Source organism: Triplophysa rosa, linkage group LG9, assembly GCF_024868665.1.
Source record: "Triplophysa rosa linkage group LG9, Trosa_1v2, whole genome shotgun sequence".
NCBI classification, from domain to species: domain Eukaryota; kingdom Metazoa; phylum Chordata; class Actinopteri; order Cypriniformes; family Nemacheilidae; genus Triplophysa; species Triplophysa rosa.
Genome location: NC_079898.1, coordinates 4,911,511 through 4,934,749, shown reverse-complemented (window position 1 = coordinate 4,934,749; position 23,239 = coordinate 4,911,511). Strand labels below are relative to the sequence as shown.

The 23,239-nt window shown below is 37.8% G+C and overlaps 1 protein-coding gene across 1 annotated transcript in view; it reads left to right on the top strand.

The window, feature by feature from the left end:
• Window positions 1-23,239, top strand: part of pcsk2 (proprotein convertase subtilisin/kexin type 2) — a 51,134-nt gene that overhangs the window by 6,204 nt on the left and 21,691 nt on the right. Inside the window, exons 3-8 of the mRNA XM_057342010.1 lie at window positions 7,817-7,930; window positions 8,283-8,391; window positions 8,493-8,530; window positions 15,809-15,885; window positions 20,501-20,589; window positions 22,092-22,267. Of these exons, the coding sequence (XP_057197993.1) occupies window positions 7,817-7,930; window positions 8,283-8,391; window positions 8,493-8,530; window positions 15,809-15,885; window positions 20,501-20,589; window positions 22,092-22,267 (603 nt within the window). The remainder of the gene's footprint in view (window positions 1-7,816; window positions 7,931-8,282; window positions 8,392-8,492; window positions 8,531-15,808; window positions 15,886-20,500; window positions 20,590-22,091; window positions 22,268-23,239) is intronic.

Below are 23,239 nucleotides of genomic sequence, written 5' to 3'. Positions count from 1 at the left end.
AAACACACGGCACGCCCACGCGGCACCAAGAAGAGCATGAGAAGGAACATGCGCAGACGTCACTTTCACTTGTGTGAAGGAGAGAGAGAGCACGTTCGCGAAGTTCAGTGTTTGTTTGATCACTGCATATGGGTGATGAATGTTATATAAACGGTGGATATAACGCTGGATTTGGAGATCGTTTGAAACTGATATATGGAGCCATCCCAGCACTTTAGTTCAGCCTAACCCATCCCCCCCGCACGCGCCGTATGCTTTCGGAAAAAATCGTACGGCTGTATTTATCTTTTATAAATGTGATCAAACTAAATACTCTTCAAAGATACGACATATGCGATACTACTCTATAGGTACTCAAGATTAATATGAGATTGGCAGAAACCACGTGTTTTTGAGGAAATTATTGCATATTTAAATTCCCCGTGAACCTGAAGTTGCGATCGTTTTTACTTCCGTCTTTTGAAGCGTTTCCGAGTGAAATGAAATTGTGAATGAGAAAAATAGTGGGCGTGGCTTTTGTCTTTCTCTGCGATTTGATTGGATGTATAAAAACAGCCGTGGCATTATGAAATGGAACTGCAGACTGACAGTTGAAGGGGAGGAGTTAACGGATGCTCCGCCCAAGCCGTTTTACACACGTCATTTAAGATGGATTGTCATTACAGGATAGGATTATGAAAAACAAATCGCTGACTGGCCACGTGGGATTTGGTTGAGAAGATTAAGGTTAGGATTGCGCTTTTATGATAGTTTTATAGCTCGACATGAACGGATATTAGCATTTTTTGTTGTTTGCCTAAAGCATCTTTTTAGCATGCGGATATTGCTCATTCTATCGACATGGTAGATTTGTAAAAGAAACTTGTGTCCATTACTTCCACAACTTTCACAAGACATTATATAATTAGAACATGTATGTGCGAAATCAAATAGTATTTGTATAGGCCTCAAAAAATGTATGTACAAAACAAATGATCAGGTATCAGGTCAGGTATTTCTTAAATAATTTGCTACAATTTGCCACATGTACTAATAATTTGCACGCAACGCGAGACAACTAGAGAGCGCTTAACTTTAAAACGTAAATATAGGTTTTAATAAGTTGCTTGCACAAACGACCTGTGGGGTAATTTTTTTAGGAGGACATGTTCAGAAAAAAACATGAGGTACAGTATCTATGTTTTGAGCATTAAATTCATTATTTATATATAGTGATTTTACTTTTACACTTACTGTTACAACGGAGATCAAAGCACTATTGAACAAGCATCATTTGATGTTGGGATTTTTTCACTGTTCAGGTGGAAGGTCATGCTGTGGTTGGTGATTAAAGGGGTAATGAGTATCTCAAAAGTGTGTGGGCAATTGGAATCGTCCTAACTGCCCCCTTAACAAGCTCTTAAGTTTTCTATTAACTATTAGTAGATATAAACATCTGCTTGCAGGATTGTGGACTCGAGTCCCATGCAGTCGGACCAGGCCCGGCTCCAGATATGAGATGAAAGACGGGCCAAGTGATTTTCCAGGTGGGCGGAGGAGGGGAGGCAACTATATATATATATATATACATGTATATATTTTGCCACAAACTATTTACTATAAACTAACTATTTACAAAAGAACTATTTAGCTTTTTGAATAATTATTACGTCTAGTAATAATATTGTATAACATTTTTATTTTTACATTCTTATGTACAGTATATATTTACTATTTTTTACATTTATTTTACATTTTACAATTTAGTGACTTTAGATTTGATGAAAAAATAAAAAGAGACTAAACAAATATACTAAACACTAAACAAATATAGAATAGCTACTATTAGCTAACAATATTTTAGTGGATTCACTCTTGGTTGTCTCTACCGAAACTCTGCCATATTTAGCTACTACATGTTTAAAAATGCACTTACCAGAAATTTCTAATATTTTGTTACTTGTTGCATGAGAAAATAAATGGTTTTGTCTACATCGTGTAGATGTAATGCGGGTTCGGGTCGCGGCATTTTTGTCAAATGGGTAGGGTCGGGTACGTAATTAAATTAGTGCCATTCTTTTAATTACTGCGGGTGCGGGTTTATCAAACAGGACCCGTGCTGGACTCTCACACAGAGTCGCTGAGAGAGAGAGAGTCGCGCCAAGTCCGTTCACTGCAATGGAACAGTTTTTTCACAGCAACAGCGGTTCACAGATCCTCTCTCTCAACGGCTCTGGGTGGAGGCAGGGTGGGCAAAGCCTACCCTGGCCCCCCCGTGGAGCCGGGCCTGACTCGGACTCAAGTCACAAATTTGATGACTTGCGACTCGACTCGACAAAATCAAAGAAGACTTGCGACTTCACTTAGACTTGGACACCAATGACTCGTGACTTGACTTAGACTTGAACACTATGACTCGTCAAGTCTTTATATATTTTAAAGGGGTGATATGACACGGCTAAAACGAATATTATCGTTTGTTTTAGATGTAATGCAATGTGTATACAAACAACGCTGTATTTTCCACATATCGTGCATGTTTGTATCTCCTCTTTGCCCCGCCTCTCAGAAACGCACAGATTTTTTACAGAGTTCATTGCTTTGAAAAGCGAGGTGTGCTATGATTGGCCAGTTAACCAGTGTGTAGTGACTGGTCAAATACTGCAAGCATGTGACAGAAATGTAACGCCTCTTACCATTTTCAGAACATCAGGTTCCAAAGCAATTGTACTGACAGGTGATAAAATGTCATCGGTACTTCCTTATATCAGTTCGAGCCCGAATCTGGCCGGAAAATGAAGATGATCAAGCCAATACATCAACTTTGCCAGCACGACTTAAACAGGATGTAAAGGATTGGTAAGGTTTTTAAAAAATATATTATGTTAAATAGTTAAAAACTATAGCTAACTGTTTTACCTTTTATATACGGCGTTATAAAGATTTACCGATAGTGATCAACCAGTGTTACGCCATGTCTCGTCGCGACTCAACAAAGACAATAAACCCCATTATAAACACGACATTTGTTGCCTCTAGTTGGAAAATAATTACTGATTATTAGGACTTATGTTGTCTTTTTTCACGTTGCGCGCGTGTCTGCATTTGCAGATTTGGTCGGTCTTAGTCAAATCATACCACGAAATGACGTAGATTCGTGGGGGTGTGGTTACACGAGGTGTTTCAGGCAGGTCTGGGTGAGCATTCGCTTTTAGATAGAATGCATCTTTTGTTCCCACACTTTAATTTTTGCAATTTTACATGTCTAATACATGCATGGGCAACTTATAACACACCAAAGACACACAAAGAAAAACATGAATTCGCACCATATGACCCCTTTAAAACCAAACATCGAATTTGTGATCACAGTCGGCTGTTCTCCGGAGCGGATCACACATTTAAGAGCTTTAAAAATCCTGACATCATTTAATCACCTTCATGTTGTTCAATAACTTTATACATTTTGTTTTATGTTTTATACTTATGAAATTTAATATTTTATAACAATACATAATAAAACAATAAAATAATGTTAGTACGAAACCTTGAATATACTATTCAAGACAAAAGAACAACAATTTTATAACTTAATTTATACCTGAATTCCATCTTTTACAGCATATTATAATATGAACGGAGTATACAGTAATATTACAGGCTTATACCGTGGGTCTGTTAAATGCTTCAATCTGATTGGTTGACAAACGTTCTATGGGTATGCATTAACTTTCAGTAAATGCACACCTATGAAGGTGTTCCAGGTCTGCCGACCGCATTACAGTTCCATATCACTTCGCCAAGTTTAAACAACAGAAAGGTTATAGTGTATGGAGGACTAAACCTGCAAAAATTATAAATAAATGAATGTATAAATAAATAAATATATAAACGAATAAATGTAATAATATGAAAATAAATACAGGAATGAATGGTTTGATAAAACAAAATAATTCGTTTTAGCTATTATTGATCTTAGCTTTAACTTTTCTTTTCATTTTTTAAATTGATTTATTATTTTTTGTGTCCATTTTTAATTATTTTTAATTATTATTATTTTTTATTTTTAGATTATTTTATTTATCCTTTCCTTTTATTTTTACATTTATTTATTTATACGTTTATTTATTTTTATATTTATTTATTATCGCATGTATTTATTTCCACTTTTATTTATTTATTCTTGTATTTATTCTTACTTTTCTGTGTCTTGTATGATAATTAGATGGGTTGGTCTTGCCTACTATTGGTTCAGCGTAGATTGAAGCGTTTGATCGATTACTCTTGACTTGTTTTGGACTAACGTCACGTCACTCACTGATCGTTTGCTTCGTGTATAACGTTAAGTAACTATGGCGGGCGCACAATTAGCTAGAGAGTTACAGCATTTAGCCAATGAAGTCGATAACCATGCATCAAATGACTGTGTGTCATTTAGATTAGGTGCGCTTATTGATGTTTTATTACAGATTGACGGCGAGATAAATGACAAAGTTCTCCCTCGGTTGTTAGCCTCTTTGCAGCACATTCAAAGTCTGTGCGAGTCAGAGGGTGCTATGGTGGTGTTACAGTTCAACTGGTGAAAATCATAAAGCACAAAATGTAATAAGGTTTAACTACACAGATGAGCTTGTAAACCGAAGTCGCAAGCTAACGCTTTGTCAAAGTGATAGTTATAAGCAGCCTTTCGGTTAGAAAAAGCGTAAAGATTTAATGTAACATGATGTAACATAATGTAAATGAATTGAGACATAGTGAACTTAAGTCACAAGTTAACACGGTAGTAATGAGCATCGTTCTTTCACTACAGGGGCCATCAAATGGAAACCATTCCTTCTAAAAAGACGTGGTTACTAAACGGTACTCGTAAACTACATTCCATAAGAGATAAATAACACAGAGGTCACAAGTTAAAACGGGCATATTCCCTTGATTCATCCAGCTGCATATTGTTGTGTGACATCTTGATATTATTGCAAAGATCCGCAGCAGCTAGCATTGCGAAATAGCTTAGTGTGATTGTTACCGTAGTGACACGCTGCCTCGCTTTATTGTATGGGTACGAATCCCGTGTCAAATCGCTTTATTTATTTTTTCACCTCGCTTCAGCCGTTACGGGCGATCATACCAATAATTTGCAATCTTAACAAGAATGTCAAAATCATGTAACAAGAAAGTCTGTGTTTATTAGACATCTTAATATCAAGTCGTCTTGTGCTTTCAGAATCGACGAATCTGCTGAGGTCGTTCATGCACCTCTTTGGCAGAGGACCTGTAACCGGAACTTGGTCACCACCTTAGCACCCCCTGACTCGCACAGATTTTGAAGAACTTTGTCATTTATCTCGCCGTCAATCTGTAATAAAACATCAATAAGCGCACCTAATCTAAATGACACACAGTCATTTGATGCATGGTTATCGACTTCATTGGCTAAATGCTGTAACTCTCTAGCTAATTGTGCGCCCGCCATAGTTACTTAACGTTATACACGAAGCAAACGATCAGTGAGTGACGTGACGTTAGTCCAAAACAAGTCAAGAGTAATCGATCAAACGCTTCAATCTACGCTGAACCAATAGTAGGCAAGACCAACCCATCTAATTATCATACAAGACACAGAAAAGTAAGAATAAATTCAAGAATAAATAAATAAAAGTGGAAATAAATACATGCGATAATAAATAAATATAAAAATAAATAAACGTATAAATAAATAAATGTAAAAATAAAAGGAAATGATAAATAAAATAATCTAAAAATAAATAATAATAATAATTAAAAATAATTAAAAATGGACACAAAAAATAATAAATCAATTTAAAAAATGAAAAGAAAAGTTAAAGCTAAGATCAATAATAGCTAAAACGAATTATTTTGTTTTATCAAACCATTCATTCCTGTATTTATTTTCATATTATTACATTTATTCGTTTATATATTTATTTATTTATACATTCATTTATTTATAATTTTTGCAGGTTTAGTCCTCCATAATAGTGTAGCTGTCACACAAGAGTAATCCAGGCAGGAAGCGGATCCACATGCAGTATAAGATTTATTAGAGAAGACAGAGTAACTTAATAAAAGAATAAAGAAACAAGGAAAAAAGTAATCCACGAAACATCTACCAACCAGGACACTGAAACAACGACTGACAAATGACAAAAGAAACACAAGGGCTATATAGACAGGATCAAGCAGGGTAACAAGACACACACGGGGAAGACCAATCAACAGGGAACCAATGAACAAAAGAACTACAAATGTCTACAGAGCAGGACAGGAAACAGGAACTCAAAAGAACCAAACTAAAAATCTAAACTAAAGGGAAAACACGGACAGACTCGTGACAGAAGCCTACAGGCCATCACCTCACACAGCACCCTGCTCTTGATTTGATATTTATAATGTCAAACTTTACTGTTAATGGAAACGTGTGCAGTTTCGTTTCAATAAACAAAGCATTTCAAAAACAAGAAATACATATATTGAAATCGAACAAATAAAATGGCTAAATACAGTGCCGATCCTAGACGTCTGGGGGCCCTATGCAAATTTTTGTGAGGGGCCCTTGTCATAATAGTTAAAATTAGATAAGCATAACTGTAAACTATAAGAAATAAAAATAACAATTATAAATCAATTGACACACTAAAACTGAAAGACAAAAAACATTAATCTGACAGTAAGAACAATGAAGTATAAAATTAAATTCACATTTTGATTCACATGTAAATAACACGTGGCTCTGGAACCATCTTTTTACTAATCAAATGAGTGATTTACTAAAAAAAAAAACATGATAAATATAGTTTACTCAAGAAAGCTAAGCATATGAAAACACATCAATTATTCTCTAAATGTAATGACACAAAAATTACATATTATCATGGGCAAACGAAATACAGTGGTGTGCATTATAGCTGAGTAGTTTGCGTATAGGAAGGATCCACTCTGACTAAATAGAAAAACAAAAAGAATTAATAAACACTGATGAAGACGATATTATGACAAACGTTGAATTAAACATTTGAACAATGTCCTGTGGTGTGGTAACCATGGTATAAGCAGAATAATTGACTTCGGCCCGTTCAATTATTCTAAAGTTAATGCACACCCGACGTGTGAGGCATTACCACCTCGGGGTGTGCATTAACTTTCGAAAAATTGAACTGCCCGTCGTCAGTTATTCCTTACATGGGGGTCAGACCCAAAATCAGGATGGTTAGAATAGCTGGTGTGTCCCACCACTACAGTATATCTTCAGTCAGGTGTGTGAAGTAAATTTCTACCACAGTGCCCTTAGTGAAAATAGTCTGAACTTCATCTCAAATAAAACATTGTGAAGCCTTTCTGACATAAATAAATATAAATCTACAATATATTTAATACAGTGAAACTGATTTGGGGAAAGAGGATTTGGGGAAACTAATGACTTGTTAAAGACTTGAAGTTTAAACTTGAGGACTTGGACTCGACTTGGACTAGATTGTCTTGACTCGGGATTTGACTCGAGACTTGCATGCAAAGACTTGAGACTTACTTGTTATGACTTGCAAAGCAATGACTTGGTCCCACCTCTGTCTGCTTGCCTCACTCTGTATGGTTGCAATTGTTAACTCCAAATGTATAGTTGATATATATCACCATATATGATTGTATATCCTGGTCATCTCAGCAAGGTTATATTTAGTACCACTGTAAGAGTCTTTCCTCTCCAAAAAGATGTCAAAGATACTTTAAAGAGAATTGCTGAAACTGCTGGCTGTAACATGTTTATTAAGCAATGAAGACTGAACAATCAAAATCCAATAAAAGTTGCTTTGTTTTGCAGGTGAAAAATGTGTTTCCTCAGGAGGGTTTTGGCCGTCAAAAGAGGGGTTACAGAGACATCAGTAACCTTGACGTCAATATGAGCGACCCGCTTTTCACCAAGCAGTGGTATCTTGTGAGTAGTTACCGTTCATAATATCCTCATTTTATTTGACCTTTAACACTGTGACTTTGTGTATTGGATTAATCTAGATTGACTGATGGCTCTTTATTCAAATGGTTTTTGCTCATCAGCATTTACATTCAAGCCAGAATCAAAACACGCCGGCTTCTTTATTTCTCCAGGGCTTATCATGACAAGTATCCCTGTTTTGCGGATGAAAATGTTGGTTCATTTAGTTTATCAGAGTTAACACTCCACGGCAGGGTTGCAGCACAGTGTAATATGTCATGTGCGACATTTATTTTCTTCACCTTGCTGCCTCCCTCGTAATATCTCATTTGAGGTGTTTGTATCGTTTGATTAGATAAATACAGGTCAAGCGGATGGAACTCCAGGGCTGGACCTTAATGTGGCAGAGGCCTGGAGTATGGGCTACACCGGAAAAGGTGTCACCATCGCCATCATGGACGATGGTGCGTGATCACTTTCAGAATTCCACACTTCACCTTTGATATTATGAATATTGTACACACAGTATGTGTCAAATTTAAACTGATTTTGAATTACCTTGCAGGTATTGATTATCTACATCCAGACCTCGCCTTAAATTACGTAAGTTTAATTTTAGTTGATTGTTAGTTTTCATTTTACTTTCTCATGTTGGGCTGAAAGCAAGGGCCTTGCTAAACGAATGAAGACAATAAAGAGATGTACTTAGCGTGAAAGGACAGTTATACCAACATGTGACAGTGCAAATGTGTCAGAGCAGGCCATATTCTAAACAAGTCAAGAGAGATAATTTGTTAACACTTTCCTCACCATTAAAGGGATAGTCCACCCAAAAATGAAAATTCTGTCATCATATAGTCACCCACAGGTTGTTTTGTTTCAAATAAAGAAATTCAAATTTCTGTGTTCTGTTGAACACAAGGAATGTTAGCAATTTTCAGTTTTCGGACATAACATACCACCATTGTATAAAAAATATTGTATTTTTTTGTTCTGTTGAACACAAAATTAGATCATTTGAAGAATTTTGGAAAAGTTCTGGGGCACCTTTAAATTTTTCCTACTATGGTAGCCAATTATGTCCCAGAAGTGAAAATTGCGAAACTTTCTTCCAAATATCTTTCTTTGTGTTCATCAGAACAAAGTTCAAGTTCAAAGTTTATTCGTCACATACAAAACCATTTTGTGTTTGAGGGTGAGTAAATTATGAAATAATTTTAATTTTGGGGTGAACTATCCCTTTCATTTTCTGTCATTCATGACACAACGCTTCCACTGCTATTGACAGTCGTTTTTGGAAAACCATGTTTTCACTCTTATACAATAGGGGGGCCATGTTACACATCTTCTAAAATTCTTTGAAACCAAAAGCAGTAAATGTTTTGATTATCGTTCTGAAATCTTAGACAAAAATGCTATTTTCTCAGCTTTTTATTCAAAATGTATTTTTTTGAAGAAACCTACCCACATGCAGGTTATAAAAAGAACGAATGAAGAAAGAATGGCAGAGGGTGTTCTTTCATTTACTATATATTTTCATTTACTATATATTGTTTGTTCATATATTCATATAATACAATAATATGGGGGCCAAAACACTTTTATAAAAATGATTAAAGAGTGCTGACTCGCAACTTTAAAATGAATGCTGGTGTGGAAAGAGTTAAGCAGTGAAATGCCAAGCAGACATTTGATGTTTGTGGTTGCCATGCAACATTGTAATTTGCTGCATGAATATATAACGAAACAAATGCAGAGAAACAGGTGTGAAAGTATCAGCTACTTTACAGTGGCTTTGACTGCATCTCATTGGAATTATTTATTGCGTAATATTGTTTCAAAAATGGTTTTGAATGTCGAAGGTGCATCACGTAAAGCTATTTTTGGAGTGATGTAAGACATACATGTATGTGAAAATATGAAACAAATAAAACACAACTCAGAACTCTGAGCTATGAAAGAGCAACCTCAATATTTTTTCCTGTGTGGTTGTGTACCTGTTGCACAGGTCTTGAGTTGGCTGTCCGGACACATTGAGATTCCAGTTAGTGACAGAATGCCCACCCACTTGTTTAAGGTTGTTGCTAAATTCTCCAGTCTGAATCACCAGCCAGCTCCTCTGTTCAAAGACAATGTGTCATTTTACTTCTCTTAATCTGATTAATGTTTAATGTTTACGCGGCTTTTGAAGAACTACAGCATGCACACAATGGATTAAATCCAATGTGTGGCCATGATCCCTTTTGTAAGTGGTTGCAAAGACAGTCTTTCTTTCCTCAAACAGATGACACATTTGCGTGTTGTGTGCTATTAAATATGCAGCTAATGGTTGAGTTCTCTTCCCCCGCTGAGATGGGAGTTGCTGCACCTTGGCAATTAAGAGATGCTGCCACACATCACATGAAATACTGTAGATCTCTTTCCATCTTTGCTAGTGTGTCTTGTCCATGTGTCTTTCTGAGGACATACTGTTGTTTTATTTCCGTTTCTCCTCTGACTAGTGTTTGAAATCGAAAACAGCCCAGGAAGTATTGGATTATGCATACTGTATTGACGGCTTGTGAGACTAGTTTTTTTTAGTATGTTTAGGATTAAACATTTAAATACAGGGCTGGCCCAGGCTCCATTGGTGCCCTATAAGTGAGATTTTAGATCAAAAATAAACAAAATAATAAATAAAAAAACAAAAAATTTGAAAGCAAAATTCCACCTCCAGTTTATATAAAATAACATGAATAATGATAAACATAAATATGAAGTAAATGAATAACAACTACACATTTTTAATTCCTTTTTTTAAATAATATTGTGTGTATTATTACCTAATTATTACCCCGTTATTACCAATTATTAACTAACTTTTAAAGTCAGTGTTTTTTTCATTAAAATTGTATAGAAATATCAGAGCTTATAAAATGAAATATTTGATTATTCATGTTATTCACTTGAAACCAGTGAACGGCACACAGTGACAGTGTTGAGAGTAAAGAAGCTCGAAATAAATAGTACATAAACATCAGTGACTAACATGAACAGTCATTAACTTGTGATTCTTGCCTCTTTATTGCTCTGTTTTCTGCAATATCATTTACATAATATAATTAAAAAAGGAGTATTTAGTGCAAATCTCAAATGCTAGTGGCAAAAGTGGTATGGTACGTTTGGGGCGTGCATAATTATCACATTAAAGTTAGTTGTTTTAAATGCCTTTTTTCCAGGCGTGTCTACTCCACAACAAACTGAAATTTTTTTTTTTAGAATACCGCTAGCACACTGCAGGCAAGCTCTCGAGTGCTTTAAACACTCAACATAAAAAACAACCAACTGAATATGTGCTAGATATGAATTCTATTCAACTTTTTAAACTTTTATTGTCACGTCTTGACACAGATGAACAGGAGTGGGAATCTTGTGTGCATAGTCCTAAACACAATAAATACACAATATTGTTAATGATTACAATATAGACAGTATAGAGAGTATAGATGTGTATAAACAGTATACACCGTTTATACAATATACACAATATTATTTATGATCTATAATACAATGTTTGTTCTGTGTGTGTTCACAAAAAATTTTTTGTTGCCACTAATCCTTGGTTGTCTAAATAGGGGGAAAATCCACACAGTCGATCCAGACAACACCATAAAACGCTCGCAGCCAAGCAATAGGGGGCATATACGCTCATGATGGGGGAGAAGAGAGAGCAAGTGTTTGTTATGTCTAGGGCAGAGCAATGAAGTCATGGGCTGTGTTTCTTTTGTATACATGTGTGTTTGTTTGGTTGTTCAACACAAGTAGCAGCACATTAGAAAAGCTCTTTTCCGTGTTATTTTGAGTTTTTGTCCAATATGCAGTGAGCTACAATAGTCTATTTTAGTATTTTTTAAAATATTGCATAATAATAGTGCATAATGCTGCACCTTTAATTATTATCTTTGTTTACTGTACATTAAGAATTATTAACTGAAATCTTTAAGTGTAAGTGTAACTAAAATTGAAAGCTTAGACTTGCAAAGATTATCTCTGACAAAATGTTTAAGAAATGCATCATGCTAGATATCAGGCAGAGAAATAGAGACCTTATTGTTTTGAGACCGGCTGTGCACCGTGGAAGCAGAAGGGCTGAATATGGAACACAGATGAGTTTTAACCCAAAAATAACCTCAGTTTGTGTCTGCGGTGGTGGATGATGCTGATGCACGCTTCACTCGTCTGATGTCTCCAACTGGGCCCAGCATTAATTTCCCATGTCCTCCATGGCATCGACTCCTCACAGACTCACTTTCCTACCAGAACTATATTCAAATACCCTCTGCGATATACAGGATGTAAAAACATATTTGAAACCCCTGAAGTGTATGAGGTAAAACATTTATTCAGGATAATTTCCACTAATGTGGGATGAGGAGTGAATTTGCATAATCGTTTGGAGGATTTTTTGACAAGGGACTGGGTTTAATTCCTCGCTTGCTAACTGCAATCTCAAGCCAAATGGATTTTTGCCAAAGAACAGACGGCAGCACGTTCTGTGTGTCGTATGGGCATCTTTCAACCTACAAGTGCTTTTCTCCGTTCGGTTACCATGGTGATAAAGTGAGTCTTTTCAATCTTTCACCCCCTTCAATGTTTTTTATTATAAAAACTTTGACCAGGAATACAATACTTGCATTATGAAGAGTTTGTGTTTCATGGTCAGTGTTAGTGCATTTCCATTCAAACTTTATTTGTGAATCTGTTGTTAGGAAACCAAACAGTTTAAAAAACATTTTCTGCAAAGGTAAAAAAAATGCTACTGCATTGCAATAATACAACGGCAGCATTAGCAATTCTTTACAACAGTTCTTCAACATTATTTTTTTTGCCAAGTAATAAACTTCATTAATCTAACTGATAGTTGTTTACAGTTGCCAAGAAACATTGCCAAGCAGCATGCTAATATAGAATGTGAAGCTGACGGCACACCCTATGTTGCATGTTGCAGTGGTCCGCTATCTTGGGAGGATATACTCCACTGCTGTTATTGTTTTGATATGTACCATTACTTGTTTAGTTTGATATATGGAGAAATCGAAAGTGAAAGAACCAGGGGATTTTCCTGAACGACTCTGCGTAACGCTATTGCAGTTTTTAAGCAAGACCGACCTACCATAGTTATATTTCCTTTATCAAACAAGAAAAACAAAACACTGCATTTAACGCACTAGCAGCGATCCTCCCAAGATGACGTAACATTCGACGTGACGTAGCTTCACAGTCTCTATCAGTCACATGTGAAAAAAGCAGTGTCTGTTTTATCATTTGGTAATTATTGTGTGACTGTGTCATACACGATTGTGATTGGATGAGTCATGTTGTAAGGTACAGATAAATGGATACCTGTGACCATAAATAACGCTCCTCCAGCAGTGCTTCAACATACTGCAAAAATGTGCGAACATCTTGGTCGGAGCATAGGTTGGTATTATAACCTGAAATAACAAAAGTTAGGTTAATTAACCATGTTACTTGTTAAAAAACTATACATATTTAGGTATTTATTATTTTATACAAATGTCAAAGGTATGCCTTACAGTCATTTTATGATTTGATGAATTAGGGTTTTAAGCATTTTGCTTTACATCAGGTTCCTAATATCCCTGTCATAGTTTTTTTATGGGATAGTAAAAGGCTGATTATTCCTTACTTATTTTTCTGATTATTAGTAGATTACACAGTATGCTATAGAGGGTATACATTGACGTCACTTTCCCACGTGAACATGTCTGGGCACGCTACCTTCAGTGGTAAAACACTCAGCCAAATGGCTGCTTTCAATAGGAGAAACAAAGAAACCGGGACTAAAACATGCAATTATTTGCTGAAATGACAAGCAGTGGTACTCACGTGGGAAAGTGATGACACGTACATACCCTCTAAATGAACGTTGAGTAGGGATGTAGAGTATTTCATCTTGTTCTGCATAAATGAATCTTGGACAGCAAAGAAGAACTGCAATCTTGTGTAGCTGGAGTAGAAGCACTAGAAGAGTTTTTTGAATGCCACAATATGAATAATGATCCAGGATTGTTTGATGGATTATGGAGGCACGCATTACTAATTGTTCCTGTTTCTGTAATAATCGTAAAGCTGTATCTATCTTTTTATATAAATGTGATCAAACTAAATACTCTTCGATGATACGAAGTATGCAATACTACTCTATAGGTACTCAAGATTAATATGAGATTGCGGTTCAACCGGACCTTTAAGACTTGTACACACCGGGATGAAAATCGCACGCGCTTACGCCAACATTTTTCAAGACGATTTTCGGCGTTCATACCCAAAAGATTTTCACTGGTGATGAGCCGATTGAACGAGCAAATTCACTCCCTGACATAGATGGCGCTGACTAAAAACCCTGGTACACAAGTTGGCGCTGCGCAACTTTATGCTTCTGACACTCGCTTGTCAAACAGAAGAAGAATACATCTTGCTTCCTCTTCGCCAATGTGTGCTTGGCAAGACCGTTTTGTGCTTGAACCCCACGAATTCGTGTTTTACTGTAACTTCAGTTTTGCGCGTCAGTGTGCACACTCACATTGGTGCTGTTTGTTTAGTCACGAGGCATTAAACGTCTACGGTAAATGCATGCGATTATCATCCCGGTGTGGACAAGCCTTTAAGCAGTATTCTTGGTTGTTACGTATGGCGGTTTTCGGTCCAATAAGTAACACTTCTGTTTTGTCTATATTACATCTATATTACTAATAGATGGCTCCACTGGGCAAGCAGCAGATTTTGCATGTAGCAGTGTGACTTGGATCCAGTTTCCAAGATCTATCCCTAGACGGCCAGTATGAAAACCTCCCCCATGTTATTCCAATCTCCCGGTTACGTCCTCCAAACATGTCATTAAGTCAGGTCCCAGGAATGAGAGGCTTCGCTTTGTCTCCCACTGACTCATCCTGGTAAATGGCAGACTGCATTCTCATCAGCCAAAGCCATTGAGTCTCCCAGTGAACAATGTTTTCAGCTCTGATTTAACGAAGGCCACGCTCTGTCCTCTCCGGGTAATGAATGCTCCAGATAATGAAAGAGTGTGTGGTGACCGGGACAGTGGGGTGAAAAGCTGTTAGACCAGAGCGAGAAAGCGAACAGGACATTTTCCGCGCTTCTCCGGAGGGTTCTGTCTGAAGAAGGGTCATTTGTTGATGTTTACTGTTGCTTCTGCATCTGTTGTGCACATGTTCTGTTTTAACTTAAGTGTTGCAAAATGTGTGTTGATGCCAGCCTTGTTATTTTTCATTTATTTATTCTTTTTTATGGAAAAAAGTATAATAAAATATTTGTTTGTAAAAAATCCCCCCCAAAAAACAGTTGCAACCACTCAGTTTTTAATACATACAGCAAACCTTCCACTGAATTTCCAGAAAAAAAATATTTATGACCTAGTTAGCATGATATAAAATTGCTCATACCGGTTTAGACATGTCATGTGCAGGGATGGGAAGCACATACAGGAAACAATGGGCTGGAGCAAACAAGACAGAACATAAAATTTCCTACATTATAAACCATGACAAACAGATACCTTACAACAAAAGATTAGGTCTGCACACACCTGTCTTTATTTACTTCTTTTCTCTGCCAGTTGTTTCCAAAAGCAAGTTCACACATAATTTAGGTGTCAATGTCTTGCTTCCTGCTGTGGCAAAATACATGACCTCATGCAGCGTGAAGAGAGCGAACAGACAGAGGGATGCACACAATGGAAATTCCAGAGATGGGCTCTAAATAATAAAATGAAATGCAGCTCATTGATTATTTTGACATAATTAGTTCTTATTCATGTGTAAAGCATGATGACTGATACATTTTTTGTTTTCTTTCCAGAACGCAGAAGCCAGCTTCGACTTCAGTAGCAATGACCCGTACCCTTACCCCCGCTACACAGACGACTGGTTTAACAGGTAATGAGGACTCGGACCCTCAGTTGGCTTGGCCTTGTTTCTTTAAGATGGTTTGCAGAAAGAATGATATGACAGCGTATGCTTTGGTACAAGTTTTTCAGCGGTTGGAGATTTTGCTAGAACTTGCACATCTATTAGGAGAGACTACTTTTCATTATTTCATTATTAAACATGTAGCAATGGGAAAATACAGCAAATTGTTGCACATGTGTACAGAAATCGGTTAGTCACAGAACGTTCCACTTTATTTAACCCTACTGTCTCATATAATAATGTAGCAATGTTTTTGGACTATGTTCATTCAATAATCTGTTTTGGTGTCCATCCACCAAGTTCCAACTAAAAACATAACATATGGCCACTACCACATGGTTAATGAGTGTTTAAATGGTTTTCTTCATTATGCAGAAATAACTACTTTAATACGCGTTGTTAACGTAACATAAAATTACTACAAAATGACAGTGATGTAAGATTTTGGTCCTAACATCCACCCTTAGCAAGCAGGCGGTTTATGGAGCAGAAAGTATGTTTCCTAGCAGTGCTTGGATGAAGGACTGCTTGTCTCTCAGTATTGATTTTCCTTACACGTAGCCCCATTAAGTCATCTCTCACTGGGCTCTTAGCCCAGCTGCATTAACACAGCCGTTATGCCACAGCGCTCTCAGCCTTTCCTTACACGCTCTTATCAGAGCATTCGAGGTCTGACCGAAAACACCCAGAGGTGAAGATTAAGAGCCAAATGATGCCCATCATTTCATTAACGCATTTGGCAAATGGTTTTTATCCAGAGACTTACAGTGCATTCACAGTGTACTTTTATCAGTATGTGTGTTCCCTGAGAATTAAACCCACAATGCATCATGCCCCAGGAGTTGAGATGCAGCTAGTGTGGCTCATCGTTCATGTAATATATCAAACCAAGGGTCGTAGGTAATTCCAATTCTAATTGTACCAATTGTACAATTGTACCAACAATTGTACCAATTCATACGAAATCAAACAAGAGTTACATTTATCTAGTTGGATGTCCCATACCAAAGTCATGGCATTTAGTGAAGTTGCTGTTTAACAAGCTTGAATTATACACCAGCTCCTGCGTGAATTATGTTGGTACACAAATGCTATTGACTTCACTACATCCCTGACTAATCCTTATTCAAACATAAAGTGAGAAGCCAGCAGCAGTATACAGTAAATGGGCCAAAAAATATAAAAAACTGAAATATATAAAAAACAACAGGGTGGCTGTTTTCTTGGCTTAGGTACTGTATATACAGTAGGTGTTTATAGCTGCGCTTGCATTTGTCTTGCATGTGTATGGAGGACAGAAGGTGCCCTATGGGAGGGAAGGTCAGTGAAGATTGGCAAGCCGACTGTTACAGTGCAGCACTGCTTAAAGACACAAATACACTGCTTAAAGATTTCACACTGTACCGAATACACATCAAGAACACACACACTGTAATAAGAGAGAAGATGAGGGCTTTTCTCTGTTGGTGTGGTTGTGAAGCAGGCTGGGTTGTGTGGTGAGAGCAGCAGTAATATCATCTGTGCTGCAGACTTGCAGCATTATCAGACGCTCTCATATAAATAGAAGCACTGTCTGTCTGAGAGGAAGGGAGGAGGGACACATTGCTGTGCTTCATGCTGCCGTTTCCTGTTTTTCAGACCATTTTAGCAGCGTATCTTGTGTTGTGGGGTGTTATTTGAGTAGCGTGAGGTCAGTAATGTACCCGATGTTATGAGTAATTGTGAGTCCACCTAGGACCCCAGCCTTCAATGTGTTATAATAACCATGTGTCTCAATCAGCTCCATAGGTCCATAGGTTGTTTTAGTATATCGTATACATGGGTTCGGGTGCTGGTAAGGACTCTGGCTCACTATATACTGGGACACTGATGACTTATTTCCCCACATTGTGTCTGCTTAAGCATGTTGTAAAATGTCACCAATGGTATTTATCACAAGCAGAATAGTCTTTGACTATTCTTTTGTAATACTATATTAAAGATCGCGTATGACAGGCAGTTTCTGCCGATCTCATATTAATCTTGAGTGCCTATACAGTAGTATTGCATACATTGTATCTTCGAAGAGTATTTAGTTTGATCAAATTTATAAAAGAGAGATACAGCTGTACGATTATTTCCAGAAAAAACACGAGCTGCCAGAGGTGGGACTACTGGGGAGAGTGGGATGGAACTACAGCACGAGCAAGCAACACATCTCACATTAATCTCATGTTTTGTACATTATGCACGTACACGCAGATTGCCAACAAAACACAGACATATGAATTAAGCCCTATTCGCACGGGATTAGTATTACCTGGGGACCTCTAGTCATTTGTAATAACTGCAGAGGTTGTCTGTGATCTTAATCCCGTGCGAATCGGCCATGTCTGTAATTTGTAAAGAAAATTACAAATTACCTACCATATTTTGATGAACACAGAGGTCCTGTGATAATATTAGTCCTGTGCGAATCGGCATCTCTGTGATTTGGGGGATCATATATCATTTTTCAAAGTTTTTTTCCACCGTTTGCAAATAATGGAGGCTGTTTTGAAGCGTTTTGGTATTATTTCGGGTGCTGGGTCATATCCATAAGTTACCGGGAGTTTCCCGTTGGTTTATTTATCATGGAAACCCTCGTAGCATTTGAGACCCGCGGTCTTCTGTCCGGTTCGCGATCACAGGTTTTAAATGCTGACAGGTACGGATATCATTAAACACCATACAACTATAGGCTATACAAATTATACGCAAAGCCTCGCCATCGCATCCGGGAAATAAGTCAGTAAATTTGAGTAAAATCTGTCATGAACAAGAAGGAACTCAACTGCGGGGACAAACAACAAGTTTTATTTAGCCAGAGAACACACGTAAGAAAGTCAGTAAGCAGATATTCCTAGGGACGTGTTCGTCCGATGAGATCCCCGTGCTGCAGGCGGGCAAAAGCAGCCGGTGAGCAGGACAACACGGCCGGGCCGATGATCCCACGAAGCGGCAGGCAGGAGGTGGGTGCCAGGTAGGGAGAGGTTGCGGGCTGCATATAATAATAAGTCCTCTGGCTGTTTTGGGGCAGGCTGCTTGCCGTGAACGTCAGCAGGTGAGCCCTGGTGGAGCAGATGAGAGAAGGCAGGAAAACAAGAGACTATAGCGTTGGAGTCTGAGACAAGATCGTTGGCGTGAGAATATTGCTAGGGTCGAACAAGACTAAGACAAGGCTATGACAAGACTGAGACTAGACTAGGAATTAGCAAGAACCGAAACGTGGCACAATTACACACAACGATCTGACAAAGGACGAGAGAACACGAGAAGCTAAAATAGAGGGAGAAATGATTAATCAAACAGGGAACAGGTGAGAACTAAACGCGAAACCGGTGAGCATCAATGAGGTAATGAATGGGATAACAAGGAGGGCGGGGCAGGGACGTGCACATGGGGAACTGTCAAACAGACACACAAGGAAAATAACAGAAATCTGCCTGATCAGACCGAGGGCATGACAAAAATCACAGGCTTTATTTATCCCGTGCGAATGCGCCACATGAAATACAGATGTGGGGAGGTCATATCTAAATCACACGAGGTCCCCAGATAATACTAATCCCGTGCGAATAGGGCTTTAGTTTGACTTACCGCGTGCAGTTCATGTCCGGCATCTTTTAGCACTGGGACCGCACCATCTATCAGTTTCAAACGATCTCCAAATCCAATGTTATATATCCACCGTTTATATAACATCCATCACTGACATGACGTGAACAAACTGATCTTGTAATATCGCAAGAGTAACGAGCTGCAGTGCAGCGGAGCCCATCTTGACGCAACGTAGACAACCTTGATGGTAAGTGGGTCTCGCTAGTCGGTTGGCTCGTGGGTGGGCTCTTTATTTCACCTTGCCGTGCTTTTCTGGGAGGATGGCAATAAAAGGAATAGGATCCAGAATAAAAAAAAACGTGTATCAAGTACAGAAATACTACGTCATATGTCTAACTCGTATTTTAACAAGTTGACCATGTTAAGCATGAGAAGCCAGCAAGTTTAACAGTGTAAAGAAGTCAGAATGCATGACATAGCATGGTACCCGATCATTAAGAAATAGCCTTCGGTATATAGGCTACATATAGTTAGGGTTGGGAATCGAAAATCGATTCCAATTCGGAATCGGAATCGAATACTTGAAATTATAAATTCAATTCCTCTCATCAATTCCTGTGTGCGTATGTTCACACATGTGCATGTGTTAACTTGTGATAAAGCACAAGAATCACAAATTTACCATATTTTTATTAGAGTAACTAATTCAAGTTAAACTATAATTTAAGTTAAACGATGGTAATACAAATTTTAATAAGTCAGACAAAACATGGTTGCTATGTGTACATACGGTGCTGGTTTGCAAACCAGTCAATAAGTAGGCTAAATGACCATACAGGTTAATATCTAAATGTTTTACTTCAACTGAATCGAAACTGGGAACCGATAAGAATCGGAATCGAAATCGATAAAATTCAAACGATAGCCAACCCTACATATAGTATCTGTGCAACATTACAGCTTTGAAAATATAACTTCATAAATCTCTGAATTCATTTTTCAGTCATGGAACAAGATGTGCTGGAGAAGTGTCTGCAGTGTCTAACAACAACATCTGTGGAGTGGGTGTGGCCTACAACTCTAAAGTGGCAGGTACAGTTCTCATGTCTGATGTGATGACCTAACTATGACTCCCTTATGTAATTATTCTTATAATTATTAACAAAAATACCAAGAGCACGAAGTCCTTTCTTACTTCTACTCATTTAACATGCAGCTCACATCAGACGCAATATACCTCCACCGCTGTGGAAGAAATCTATCAGGTCTCTGATACACAGAACATTTCGAGCTGTTTTTCGTTAGTCGGGGTTGTGCTCGGTAACTGTGATAAATGACGTGCGTTCATTTGTGACATCCCGTTGTTTCTAGCCTAATAAAATAACAGCTGAATTGATAACTCCCACCTTTCCCTTATTCACAGAAGCTAGCACCCAGCACAAACATCAGCATCAATAAAAACATAATTTATGTTCTGCTACACATTGATTTTATTCTATTCAAAAGGCCACAAAAGAAAAGGAGACTAACTAATGGCCAAGCGAATGGCTTTTGTTTACCTTTAGTCCGTCACGAAAGGATGAAAAGGATCTATATACACAGCATACACATATTGTGTGTCACATTGATCTTTAGCCTTTCTGCTACAGTTCTAGTGGATGTTTGTTTTTGAGAAGGTAACCTACTTTATTGTCAGTCAAAAGCTCATACGGACCATGTTGCAACAATAGTGGTCCAGAAGCACTTCCAGTATTTAAACAATACACAAACATTAGACAAAATATTTTTTTCAATATTGGCTGTTCACCAGCATTTGTTGTAATTGAAATGCTGGTCTGCATAAATAAATGCTGATATCATCCCATTAGGCTGAATATACTTTATTGATTAACACTTTAATCATCAACTAGATTTACCAAAAACTATGCTGGTCAACCAGCTTTACCTGGGAACAGCCGGCAAACCTATATACTGTAGAACATTACTTTCAGTAGGGCTGGCAGGAGAAAGATTGAAGAAATGGGAAGGTGAAACCTGGTCCGTTAGATTGCCAAACTGCTTTACGTGGTGCCAAAGCAATTATCTTCTGATCCCGTTTCCATACTTCTACACTACCACTGCAGAGCATGTGACATGTTAATATCGTGATGTATACCTCTTGTACCCATGCCACATTTCAGCAAGAAAGAACAAACTAGACTAAAAAAAAAACATAATTCACCACTGAAAAAAATCATAGGGTGAATTCACGTTGAATGGGACACCTGTTGACATCCATCTTAATGTCCAAAAGTGTCACAGTCAACCTGAATTCACCCTAACTGTCATCATTCATTCCCCTCAATGTCATTTAAAATCTGTATTTGACTCTTTCTTCTGTGGAACGCAAAGAAGACATTTTGAGAAATATCTTCAAAACATCTTCAAAATATCGTCTTTTGTGTTCTGAAGACGAAGGAAGGTCATTTAATTCTAACCCAGGTTTGAAGGTTTGGAATAAAAAAATATAAGTGCAAAGTTGCTGCCAGCTACTACAGTAAATGATAGATTGAGCTGGAAATAAAAGTGGGCACCTCGATTCTGTCTCGGTCCAGGTATTCGTATGCTGGACCAGCCCTTCATGACGGACATCATCGAGGCCTCTTCCATCAGCCACATGCCGCAGATCATTGACATCTACAGCGCCAGCTGGGGTCCCACCGATGACGGCAAAACTGTAGACGGCCCCCGTGAGCTCACCCTGCAGGCAATGGCGGATGGTGTCAATAAGGTAGTATACTGAAAACCGAAATTCCCATTCTACTTTCTGAAAGAATGTTTGCCGCCTAGAATGTTCCCACAGGTGTAGCACAGCAAAATGTGTTCCCTCATGAATACTCTTGTTTTAATTAAGATGGAACACCTGTTGTTGTGTGAAGAAACAAATGCAGAAAAATAGAGAAGTACAGAATTGTAACAGCTGGTTCAGTCAAATAAAAAATGAGGTTCATATTCCTGCTGGTCTCCTTGCCACTTTAGATCAACTTTAACAGCAGCCAACTAGTGAAAAAGCGAGTTATAAAAGCGCCTGTGGACGAAATATAAAATAAAAATGTACGCATAATAGAATAAAATGTGACGAACCGTTTTTGTAGCGATATGAACGATATTTGCAATTCCAAATTGCCGTGGCAAATGGGAATAAATCATGGTGAGTGTTTCTTTGCTGAGCTGGATTCACGAGCGCTACTTGTCAAGCGAAGCATCACTCAAAGTAATCTCTGCATGTTTTAAACAGCTCTTTGCAATTAAAATCAGAGAGGACAGGGACGGCAATGATGGCTGAAGACCAACTCTTTCTCTTAGGCTTTATTGTTTCAGTCAGAGAGGAGTAAGCCTGACGCGGAGGGTAATATTGAGTGCTGTTTAATCATCACAAGGGGCAGATGGCAAACACTTCTCGTATCCTTCATTTATGTATTTGTAGGATGCCCAGTGAATGTTAATTATACGCCAAATACAGTTCAGTCCTGTTGAGCTTACAGTAGCTGTTCTTCATCACGTGTTTCTGTTAAAGGTACAGTTTGTAACAATTTAGCAGTAAAATATCCAAAAACCACTAGGCCAGTGTTCTATATTTTTTTCAGTCGGGTACTTACAATATCTGAAATGTTTCCAACTACTTGTAAATCGTGAGAAAATCGCTATTTCAAACAGTGACACGGGGCCTGGCAGTCGCATGTCAATGGCGTCATATCCGCAT